This window comes from Oncorhynchus clarkii, chromosome 10 (assembly GCF_045791955.1).
Source record: "Oncorhynchus clarkii lewisi isolate Uvic-CL-2024 chromosome 10, UVic_Ocla_1.0, whole genome shotgun sequence".
Lineage (NCBI taxonomy): Eukaryota > Metazoa > Chordata > Actinopteri > Salmoniformes > Salmonidae > Oncorhynchus > Oncorhynchus clarkii.
Window position 1 is genome coordinate 13,110,965 of NC_092156.1, and position 12,427 is coordinate 13,123,391.

General features: G+C 43.5%; 1 protein-coding gene across 5 annotated transcripts in view; it reads left to right on the forward strand.

Moving 5' to 3' along the window:
* The window catches only part of LOC139418025 (SH3 and PX domains 2B), a 50,431-nt gene that overhangs the window by 25,594 nt on the left and 12,410 nt on the right, over positions 1-12,427 (forward strand). For all 5 annotated transcript variants that reach the window (XM_071167116.1, XM_071167113.1, XM_071167114.1 and 2 more), the window contains exon 5: positions 3,530-3,621. In XM_071167116.1, coding sequence (XP_071023217.1) covers positions 3,530-3,621 — 92 coding nt within the window. The remainder of the gene's footprint in view (positions 1-3,529; positions 3,622-12,427) is intronic.

Consider the following 12,427-nt stretch of genomic DNA (forward strand, 5'->3'; position numbering starts at 1 on the left):
TTAGCATAAGTATCCTGGAAGCACAATGTATGCTCCAATATTTACTCCAATTTAACTTTTATTTAATCAGCGGAGCCTGTTGAAACCAGGGTCTCATTTTCAATGATATGTAGTCCATCTGAAACCAGTGTTTCAATTGTGCAGTATTTAGCTATCATAATTAGTCTGGTTGCAGCAGTTGTGTGTGTGTGTGTGTGTGTGTGTGTGTGTGTGTGTGTGTGTGTGTGCGCATCTGAGTTCAGTCCAGTTCAAGTGTTCAGCAGTCTGATGGCTTGTAGATAGAAATGGTCTCTGAGTCTGTTGGCATCAGACCTTGTGCTCCGATACCGTCTGCCCGACGGTAAGGGAGTGAGACACTTGTGGCTGTGGTGTGGGAGCTCCTTGATGGTGCTGCAGGCCTTCCTCAAGCACCTGTTCCAGATGTTCTGGATGGACCATATACAGTAGGGTTGCACTCCAGTTGTACCCTATTACCGCTGTTGTACCCTATTACCGCTGTGGTACCCTATTACCGCTGCTGTACCCTATTACCACTGTTGTACCCTATTACCGCTGCTGTATCCTATTGCTGCTGTTGTTCCCTTAAATCTATCACATCCCACAACTATCCCAGACCATGTTTGGAAAATTTGTTAACTTTTATACTATGGGGGATAGATTAACATAGGCTAGTGCTTTTGCTGTTTGTTAGGCCTACTCATATTGTTGGCTGATGAAAAGTAAATGTGGACAGTTCTTCCAATATCTTCCATATGCGTCTCGTAATTAGATACAAACGCTTGCAGTTGCGTCCCCGAAGTGGCTGTCTTCACTTGTAGCCTGTGAGAAAAACCTGATCACGTGACGGAAAGCCATGTGAGTGAGAGGTTCTTCGGCACGCAGCCGGGTGAAGGAAATTATAATTATTATATTCGGCCCAAGGGCACAACGGCCACTGGCCACAAAAGGCATGGATTTTTTTTTTAGGGGGCATTATGGCCACACAAAGGGAAAGCTGGGAAATTCGAGGCATTATCAAGTTGCTTGTCAAATTGTGAATGAGAGATTGATGAAGTGTGTACAGCCTGCGCAAAAAAACAAAGCAGAGCTCATGCCTTTCATGCGACTTTTTTCAAATCATCATAAGTCGCATCATGCAGCCTTAGACTGTATTAAAAATCTAAACAAATAGCCCAACATTTGTATCACAACTAAAGTTACATAAACAACTCTAAATCAGCACATAGGAGTACCTGTTTCTTTGTTAAATGTTCAACACAGAATAGCCGTATGTGCGCACTCCCTCAAATAGTTTGGAGAAAATATCCTTTCTATTTTATTCAGCTATGTTCAATTGTACTCTTCATACTATAAAATAATATCAAATAATGCCATGGATATCTAACCAAATCTTGTCTGCTAAATGAACTAGTGTAGCCCACAGCCAAATGGCAGATCAGGGCCTAACATACTGTAAGGACAACTCCGAGTATGCTATTCTGTTCTTCTGAAATAGACTACATTTTCTTAATATCATGTTTCTTTAGATAATCTAATCTACTATTAATCTTCTACTAATCTAATCTACTACTAATCTACTCTACTACTAATCCTCTACTAATCTAATCTACTACTAATCTACTCTACTACTAATCTACAACTAGTCTAATCTACTACTAATCTACTCTAATCTACCACGTCTAAACTAATCTACTTCTGATCTACTACTAATCTAATATATTACTAATATAGTCTACTACTAACCTAATTTGATCTAATCTACTGCTAATCTAATATACTACCAATCTAATCTTGTGTCTATATATATATATATATATCTGGAAATTCTCTCCCACCTTCATTGTCCTCTGTCTGACACGCGCACACACACACAATCGTCTAAATGTTGTCTGCTGTAAAGTCCATTTGCTGTAATGTGCCTCCTGGCTTCCAGTCTCTGGGTAGAATACTAATGACTGGCAAGGTCACAGGCAGAGTGGAGGGGGGAGAAATCCAGGGGGAGGATGGTCATCCTAACCTCAGACACAGTACACCAGGTTCAGTCACCAGGACCAGGGGATGAGGGATCCTCTGGAGGTCAACACTTAAAGCCTTTCATCATCTGACTCTTAGCCGACTGTATCATTTCAGCTGAATATCCGATTTTTCTTCAAAAAATGCATTTTAAACTTTGAATTAACCACTGGGCATTCATACACACAAACACACACACCCTGAGGTTAATGGAGAACAGGGTTTCAGCTGAGACTATGGCAATCCTCTCGTACTTTTAGCATGACCAGTCCATTGGCACAGCTTCCCATACAGTGAGCCTAAAAGGGCAAGTTGTCACACCGGACAAGGGCACCTTGAAATCTGGTTGGCCTGTGTTTTATGTCCGTCAGGTTTGATATCATAATTCAGGCTGTGTGGGAGAGAGAGAGAGAGTCGCCCCTCTCTGGGAGGACAGTACTGAGGCACTTAGCCTTATTAAAAGCAGACGTATGCTGGCTCTGGGCCTGTGATAGCCTTGAGAAATGCCTCATGGCAGCGAGGAGTGTGCTGCATACTTACCTCTCTGCACAGAGTGATAATAATGACTGTGCGGTCGGTGAGACCCACCAGCTGGTTCTGGAAATTGGATCAGTTGGATCACTGAGGCAATTCTCTTTGTTTGACCACCTCAGTGCGGAGGCCTTTGAGGCTGGGCTGATAAAGAGAAAGAGAATTCTCAGGCCAGTTAGCCTTTCATCTCGAGAGCCACAGCCCTGCCGGCCCCCACAGGGAAAAAGGATCAAAGATGTTAGATTAGAAACAGGAAATAGAATAGAATTAGGCAGAGTGCTGACTAGGCTCCATCTAGGTAGATGGGTTATTTATGTCAGTGTGGGCTAGCCGGGTGATGGCTTGTGTGTATTGCAGCTCAAATCCCTTGGTAGAGGCCTACTGTATGTACTCAAGGGGATATGGTATGTGAATGTAGCACCTCTCATGTAGCATCTGTCATTCATCCTGCTGTATCATTATACTGGTATGTCAAATATGAAGTCCCCTTGGCAAACAGGCTAGATACAGATACTTCCTACTTAACACCACCACTCCCAAACAGACTGGATACTTCCTGTTAAACACTACTACTCCCAAAAAGGCTAGATACATAGAGTTCCTGCTAAACACTACTACATCCAAACAGGTTAGATACTTCCTGCTAAACACCACTAATCCCAAACAGGTTAGATACTTCCTGCTAAACACCACTAATCCCAAACAGGCCAGGTACTTCCTACTTAACACCACCACTCCCAAACATACTGGATACTTCCTACTGAACACTACTACTACCAGACCGCATCGATACTTCCTTCTGAACACTACTACTCCCAAACAGTCTAGATACAGATACTTCCTGCTAAACACCACCAATCCCAAACAGGCTAGGTACTTTCTGCTAAACACAACTTCTCCCATTCCCCTAATATTAATACAATAACAGCATTTGGTTCTGATTGATGAACTTTCTAAACTTCCTGTGTTTCTGTCTCCTGTGCAGGCTCTGATTCAGCTGCCTGTGTACATCTCCCAGTGTGAGGAGGTCCGTGTGTTCTTCGAAACCCGACCTGAAGACCTCAACCCACCCAAAGAGTAAGCCACGAATCACACCTTCTAGTTTAAGAAGCACGCTCTGTCGCTCAGTCGAATGCACAGCAAAAATGTCTCTGAGTGATATACACATCCCAAAGTTCACACCAGTGCTGGGCCAACAACAAACACTCTGAATAAAAAAAGACATGCATAGCATAATGCTGTGTGCAGGTTTCTTTCATGGAGTAGCTTTTTGACCACCTGACCGCAATGTTATGTTGAAACAAGCCAATCCATCAGTAATAGGTTCTATCTAATCAAATCAAATTGTATTAGTCACGTGCACCGAATACAACCTTAGAGTGAAATGCTTACTTACGAGCCCCAAACCAACAGTGCACTTTCAAAAAATGCGGATAAGAATAAGAGATAAAAGTAACAAGTAAAAAATCTCAATATATACAGGGGGGTGCTGGTACAGAGTCAATGTGTGGGGGCACCGGTTAGTTGAGGTAGTATGTACATGTAGGATATTAAAGTGACTATGCATAGATGACAACAGAGAATGGCAGTGGTGTGGAGAAACTACCCAGACTATGCAAATAGTCTGTGTAGCCATTTGACTAGATGTTCAGGAGTCTTATGGCTTGAGGGTAGAAGCTGTTTAGAATCCTCTTGGACCTAAACTTGGTCGCTCCGGTACTGCGTGCCGTGCGGTAGCAGAGAGAACAGTCTATGACTAGGGTTGTTGGAGTCTTCTGACACCGCCTGGTATAGAGGTCCTGGATGGCAGGAAGCTTGGCCCCAGTGATGTACTGGGCGGTTCGCACTACCCTCTGTAGTGCCTTGCGGTCGGAGGCCGAGCAGTTGCCATACCAAACAGTATAATACAGGGTAATGACTATGATGTCATGCTCCCTCTGGTATTGCTGTAGTGGACGTGGGAGCAGTTGTTGGTTTTCCCTGAGTGGGAGCTACATAACATTTAGCTTAGAGGAGCGGAACATCTGAGGGTGCATGAGCTCCGTGGCGTCTAAAGGCAGGCCCCTCTCTTGTAAATCTCACACATTAGTGTCATAACCAGCCTGTCAGTTACAATGTGCCAACACTAGATCATAAAGTCACCACACGATTTCCCCCATCACATATGTGTTGTTGTTGAACTACCAGATGCCTGGAGGGCAGGAGGGGTTACTAGTGGTTACAGGTTTTCTGAGAGACCATGATATTAAGTTCAGACCCTCAACCTTTTTATAAAAATAAAATAAAGAAAAACAGCTGTCAACCTAGGTGTGTGACTGGTCACCTTGTCTGTCATCATGTGACATAAGTGATGGATTTCTATGTCAGGCACTTGGGTTTGGTTGGAAAGGTCATTTTTATGGCTTAAACCATATTTTACCAGGTTTTTTAAGCTATTGCTTTCCCAGGGACGGCTGGTGTGCAAGACTAGGTTTTCTTCCCAGAAATATGTAAATGTGTCAAACCAGATGCTTCTCAGATGCTCGCTGCTTCTCCCTCACTTTTTGACAGGTTCTAATTTGTTTATATATCAGTTTTTCTTCTATAAAAGACAGCTTCTTATCTATGTCTGACTGGCAGTGTATAAGCCGAGAAGGGTTTAAATGCTCAAATGCATTTCCCACAAAGCTAGGCCCATATGTTATATTTATGTATGCCGAGAGGTGTTCATCTCTCACATCCCAAAAACTACTTCACGGCTTATGTGAGTAATGTTTCAATCTCATCTACGCTGTCGAATCTTAACCAGCCACTTTTCTGCAAAGATATGCAAATTCATGTTTTTGCTGTGCTCCGTTTTACACTCAAATCCATATATTGTGAATGAACATCAACTATATACAGTACCAGTCAAAAGTTTGGACACACCTACTCATTCCAGGGTTTTTCTTTATTTTTACTATTTTCTACATTGTAGAATAATAGTTTTAGTTTTACAGGCCTAAGACATCAGAACTATGAAATAACATATATGGAATCCTGTAGTTACCCAAAAAGTGTTAAACATATCAAAATATATTTTATATTTGAGATTCTTCAAAGTAGCCACCCTTTGCCTTGATGACAGCTTTGCACACTCTTGACATTCTCTCAACCAGCTTCGTGAGGTCGTCACCTGGAATGCATTTAAATTAACAAATGTGCATTGTTAAAAGTTAATTTGTGGAATTTGTTGCGTCATGACAAGGTAGGGGTATTCAGAAGATAGCCCTATTTGGTAAAAGACCAAGTCCATATTATGGCAAGAACAGCTCAAATAAGCAAAGAGAAATGACAGTCCATCATTACATGAATTTCAGTCAATGCAGAACATTTCAAGAACTTTGAAAGTTTCTTCAAGTGCAGTCGCAAAAACCATCAAGCACTATGATGAAACTGTCTCTCATGGGGACCGCCACAGGAAAGGAAGACCCAGAGTTACCTCTGCTGCAGAGGACACATTCATTAGAGTTACCGGCCTCAGAAATTGCAGCCCAAATAAATGCTTCACAGAGTTCAAGTAACAGACCAACCTCAACATCAACTACAGAGGAGACTGCATGAATCAGGGCTTCATAGTCGAATTGCTGCAAAGAAACCACTACTAAAGGACACCAATAAGAAGAGACTTGCTTGGGCCAAGAAACATGAGCAATGGACATTAGACCGGTGGAAATCTGTCCTTTGGTCTGATGAGTCCAAATTTGAGATTTGTGGTTCCAACCGCTGTGTCTTTGTTTGATGCAGAGTAGATGAATGGATGATCACTGCATGTGTGGCTCCCACCGTTAAGCATGGGGGAGGAGGTGTGATGGTGTGGGGATGCTTTGCTGGTGACACTGTCTTTGATTTATTTAGAATTCAAAGAACACTTAACCGGCATGGCTACCACAGCATTCTGCAGCGACACGCCTTCCCATCTGGTTTGCGCTTAGTGGGACTATAATTTGTTTTTCAACCAGACAATGACCCAACACACCTCCAGGCTGTGTAAGGGCTAATTGACCAATAAGGAGAGTGATGGAGTGCTGCATCAGATGATCTGGCTTCTACAATCACCGGACCTCAACCCAATTGAGATGGTTTGGGATGAGTTGGACCGCAGAGTGAAGGAAAAGCAGCCAACAAGTGCTCAGCATATGTGGGAACTCCTTCAAGACAGTTGGAAAAGCATTCCAGGTGAAGCTGGTTGAGAGAATGCCAAGCGTGTGCAAAGATGTCATCAAGGCAAAGGGTGGCTGTTTTGAAGAATCTCAAATATAAAATATATTTTGATTTGTTTAAAACTTCTATGGTTACTACATGATGTGTTATTTCATAGTTTTGATGTCTTCACTATTATTCTACAATGTAGAAAATAGTCAAAATAAAGAAAAACCCTTGAATGATTAGGTGTCCAAACTTTTGACTGGCACTGTAAATCTGCACCGTTAATCAGCGATAGCTTTTGCACAGGGATGCTTATCATTCCTCTGTGTTTGTTGGCCATCGACATTACTGCAGTTGTGAGTACCTTTGTCGCAATCAAAGATGGCTGCCTGATTGTCTGTTACAATATGCATGGTGTGTTCAGTGACTGCAGAGGAGATGGCTCTCTGTGGAAGGAGAAGAATATAAGGCCTGTCACTGATCTGGCCAGTATGAATGGCTCCTGTCAGGTCACCTCCGCAGACAGACAGACCAGAGCTAGTTCCCTCTGGCTGAGGCCAAGGACACATACATTATTAGCTACATCTCAGACAGACAAATCCCAAGCATCTGCTACTGGGGACAGCGGGAGGGGAGGATGGAAGGTGGGAGGGAGAGGCAGATGAATTTAGAAAAGACCTTGGTTTATCTTTATTCAAATTGGATTACAGCTCTTTCCTAATGCAGACATTGTTTTCGGCTGACATTGCACCAGCAGCCCCTCTCTCTTTGGGTCTCTATGGAGGGATGAAATACAGCCCTCTATAAATCTACCGGAGTAGGGAGGGATGTCACTGTCTGTCCATCAGAAAGATTGAAGTAGCAAGCATGGGAGAGTAGAGAGATATAGAGGAGAGATGGACATCCAGCTAACTTAACACAACTGTGGGAAGCATCCCCTGTGGAACACTTTCGACACCTTGCGGAGTCCATGCCCAACAAATTGAGGCAGTTCTGAGGGAAGGGGGGGCAGTCAATAATAATTAGGAAGGTGTTCCTAATGTTTTGTACAGTCAGTATAGAAGAGAGAAATGGCTGGCACCCCATACAGCTAGCTCATTATTAGACCTTTGTGGTCTGGTAGCTGGTAGTGGAATGGGCTTGCTTTGGGTTAAGGGAGCAGCTGTGTTTTAGTTTTACAGGCCTAAAGCTCCATATTGGACCCAGTCCTATTCAATGTCTCCATGACCATGTTTGGCTCATCCATGGTCCAATGAAAACTCATTTGGCATGAGGGGAGGGCTGATTTGGTCTGATGGAAAACTCTTGTTAATGTACAGTATACTGGACACTACCTAGTTGAGTCATCAGTGGGGTCCTGTCTATCCCAGCGGTCTTTTTTACCCTGTTCTGACCCAAACACGATGCAAATTCTTTGGTCCTTTAAAAACCTGCTAAAATATTGTGTGCTATAGCTTGGAAAATAAATACATGTGACTGGATGACATGATGTTTGTTTCCAACATTAGGGCTGTTTTCCTAAAGAAGTTAACACGTTTAAATGTCTTACTCACGTCGGCCACGGAGAAGGAGGGCCCACAGTCCTTGGTAGCACTGTGTTATCCTCAAAGCAGGCAAAGAAGGTGTTTAGTTTGTCTCCATATCCCAGTCTGCTGTCCCCACATGCTTCAAGATTGTCACCATTGTTCCTGTACCTAAGTATGCAAAGGTAACTGAACATCGCCCCGTAGCACTCACTTCTGTCATCATGAAGTGCTTTGAGAGACTAGTCAATGATCATATCACCTCCACCCTACCTGACACCCTAGACCCACTTCAATTTTCTTACCGCCCAAATAGGTCCACAGACGATGCAATCGCCATCACACTGCACGTTGCCCTATCCCATCTGGACAAGAGGAATACCCATGTAAGAATGCTATTCATTGACTATAGCTCAGCATTCAACACCCTAGGACCCTCCGAGCTCATTAAGCTTGAGGCCCTGGGTGTGAACCCCGCCCTGTGCCATTGGGTCCTGGACTTCCTGACGGGCTGCCCCCAGGTGGTGAAGGTAGGAAACAACATCTCCACTTTGCTGATCCTCAACACTGGGTCCCCACAAGGGTGCGTGCTCAGCCCCCTCCTGTACTCCCTTTTCACCCATGACTGAGTGGCCCAGCACGCCTCCAACTCAATCATTAAGTTTGCAGACGACACAACAGTAGTAGGCTTGATTAACAACAACAACGAGACAGCCTACAGGGAGGAGGTGAGGGCTCTCACTCAACGTCAACAAAACAAAGGAGATGATCGTGGACTTCAGGAAACAGCAGAGGGAGCATCCCCCTATCCACATCGATGGGACTGCAGTGGAGAAGGTTGAAAGTTAAGTTCCTCGGTGTACACATCACTGACGAACTGAAATGGTCCACCCACACAGACAGTGTGAGGAAGAATGCGTAAAAGCGCCTCTTCAACCGCAGGAGGCTGAAGAAATGTGGCTTGTCACCTAAAACCCTCACATACTTTTACAGATGAACAGTTGAGAGCATGCTGTCGGGCCTGGTACGCCAACTGCTCCGCAATTGTTACACATTACTTGTTAGATATTCTTGCACTGTCAGAACTAGAAGCACAAGCATTTCGCTACATCCGCAATAACATCTGCTAAACACGTGTATGTGACCAATAACATTTGATTTGATTTGATTTTAAATCTACTTTGTTTTGTTTTCTTACCACGATACTAACGAGTATCACGATACTGGTATAGTCCCAGCCATATCTCTAGCCCTCTGCTTCCCTTTGATAAGCCAGGCTAGTGGTGGACCTAGGGTTGTCTGCTAATGGATGGGCAAACTAATGGTTGGAGATTTATTACGACTGGGCCAGTGCAATCAACAGGGTTGCCAGGCGAACAATGCATTATGTGATTGAGAGTGTGAATTTAGAGGAAAATAAGACGGAGAGTTGCCAGGAATAAATGAGAGAGAGAGACCCACCACATAGCCTAGTGATTAGAGCGTTGGGCCAGTAACCGAAAGAACACTTTGATGTCCGTCCGAGAGAGAGAGAATTTAATGGAATTGAGATACGCTAATCTCTAGGTAATTATGTTGTCAATGTCTTTATTCTTTTGGAACTTTTATGAGTGTAATGTTTACTGTTCATTTTTCATTGGTTATTTCACTTCTGTTAAATAAATAAAGCCCCTTAAATTGAAATTTTAATTGAATTGAGAGGGACAGAGGGACAGGGAGGGAGGGATGGAGGGAGAAAAAAGTCAGTCTGAATTAGCCACTTCAGTTTTCACTAGCAACTGGACATTGAATTAGCTGCCTCCTGATGAGAATGGATTGAGGATTGCTGTCCTAGTGGATAAAACAGACAGAACAGATACAATATCATGTTCTCATTCAACCCAGTATCAGAGACTCACTATCAACTATGGCTGGGCTATATGGTCCAGATACCAGTATGGATTTTTCCAGTATCGCCTAAAAATATATTTTGATACAATGGTAAGTAATTTAAAACATTTACAAATTTAATAACTTCACTGTCTGTTTTGTATCCGTTTGGTTGAGTATGAAACGGAATGGAGAAAGCCATAAAAGTTTAAAGTTTTAATGTCACAGTGAAATTCACAGTGAAATTCCTTTCTTATAAACTCAAAACCCAACAATGCAATAATCAATGATAATGTATTACTAGAAAACACACACACGAGAAATAAGAATAGGAAATATGAAATACACAAAGTAAGTAAGCATACTATATTCAGGAAATATTTAAAAAGTCAGTTCCAATACCATATTTACATGTGCAGGGATACTGGAGTGAGGGAGGTAGATATGTTTAGGGGTAAGGGGACTAGGCTACAGCATATAAGATAAACAGAGTAGCAGCAGCTTGTATGTGGGTGGGTGTGTGGGTGTGTAGAGTCAGTATAAATGTATGTGCAAATTACGTGTGAGGAAGCAAATGATGGAGTGAGTATTTGTGTGTCGGAGTGACGGTGTGTATGAGTGTGTAGGGTGCATTGTGAGTGTGCATTCAGACAAATATTGCAAATACAGCCTCCCGGGTGGCGCAGTGGTTAAGGGCGCTGTACTGCAGCGCCAGCTGTGCCACCAGAGACTCTGGGTTCGCGCCCAGGCTCTGTCGTAACCAGCCGCGACCGGGAAGTCCGTGCACAATTGGCCTAGCGTCGTCCAGGTTAGGGAGGGTTTGGCCGGTAGGGAAATCCTTGTCTCATCGCGCACCAGCGACTCCTGTGGCGGGCCCGGCGCAGTGTGCGCTAACCAAGGTTGCCAGGTGCACTGTGTTTCCTCCGACACATTGGTGCAGCTGGCTTCCGGGTTGGATGGCGCTGTGTTAAGAAGCAGTGTGGCTTGGTTGGGTTGTGTATCGGAGGACGCATGACTTTCAACCTTCGTCTCTCCCGAGCCCGTACAGGAGTTATAGCAATGAGACAAGATAGTAGCTACTAAAAACAATTGGATACCACAAAATTGGAGAGAAAAAAGGGGTAAAATTCAAAAAAATAATAATATTGAAAAAAAAGGTCAACTCAGATAGCTATTTTGTTTGCTATTTATCAGTTGTATTGCTTGAAGCTGTTCAAAAGCTGTTCAAAAGCCTGTTGGTGTCAGACTTGCAGCAGCAGAGAAAATAGTCTATGGCTTTTACGATTTTCTGGGCCTTCTTTTCACACCGCCTGATATAGAGTTCCTGGGTGGCAGGGAGCTCGGCCCCAGTGATATACTGGGCTGTCCTCACAACCCTCTGTTGCACAATGCGATCAAGGGCTGTGCTATTGCCATACCAAGCAATGGTACAGCTGTAGAACCTTTTGAGGATTTGAGGGCGTGCTCTCGTGGTGGAGGTTCAGATCCAGAGTCCTAAGCTTGGTGATTGAGCTTGGAGGGCACTATGGTGTTTAACGCTGAGCTGTAGTCAATGAACATTTGTGGCAGGGCTGACAAGCAGTGGAAATGTGTTTTTGGGATTCAGTTCATTTGCATGGCAAAGAGGGACTTTGCAATTAATTGCAATTCATCTGATCACTCTTCATAACATTCTGGAGTATATGCAAACTGCCATCGTACAAACTGAGGCAGCATACTTTGTGAAAATGTATATTTGTGTCATTCTCAAAACGTTTTGCCACGACTGTAGAGAGGAAAAGGGTATTTACTGTGGATATATTCTATAACTATTCTCACATTAATCGTATACCTTGCACATGAACTTCTGCCTGTTTGGGGTAAGAAAATAAGGAATGTATTTATGTGTTGAATGTCTTCGTTCGCTGTCTATCTCAGTCAGAACCAAGCCCTCTCGGGAAGGTTGTTTCAGTGGGCTTGCCCATGGGTGTAAGGCTCTGATTGTCCCACAGATGTCACAATGTCCTTCTTCTTAGTTGTTTGTGCTTGTAGTGGAGTGTTTTCAGAGCTGATATTCAGATGCACAAATGATTATCTTAGATGGGATTTTCTCGTTCCCATCTCGTCTTTAGTCAAAGTTTGAAGCACTTTACAGCTGCAGACTGCAGACTGGCGGTATCCTGGTCTGGTGGTGAGGTTATCTTCTTCACCTCGTGTTGGTTCAGTGTTTCAACCATTTCCCACATGTATCTAACGCGCCATGCTTTTCTGGTCTGGTAGGGCGTTTATCGTCTCATCTAGTGTTGAGGTTGGGAGTTTCAGTGCTTCCAACCTTTTCAACGTGT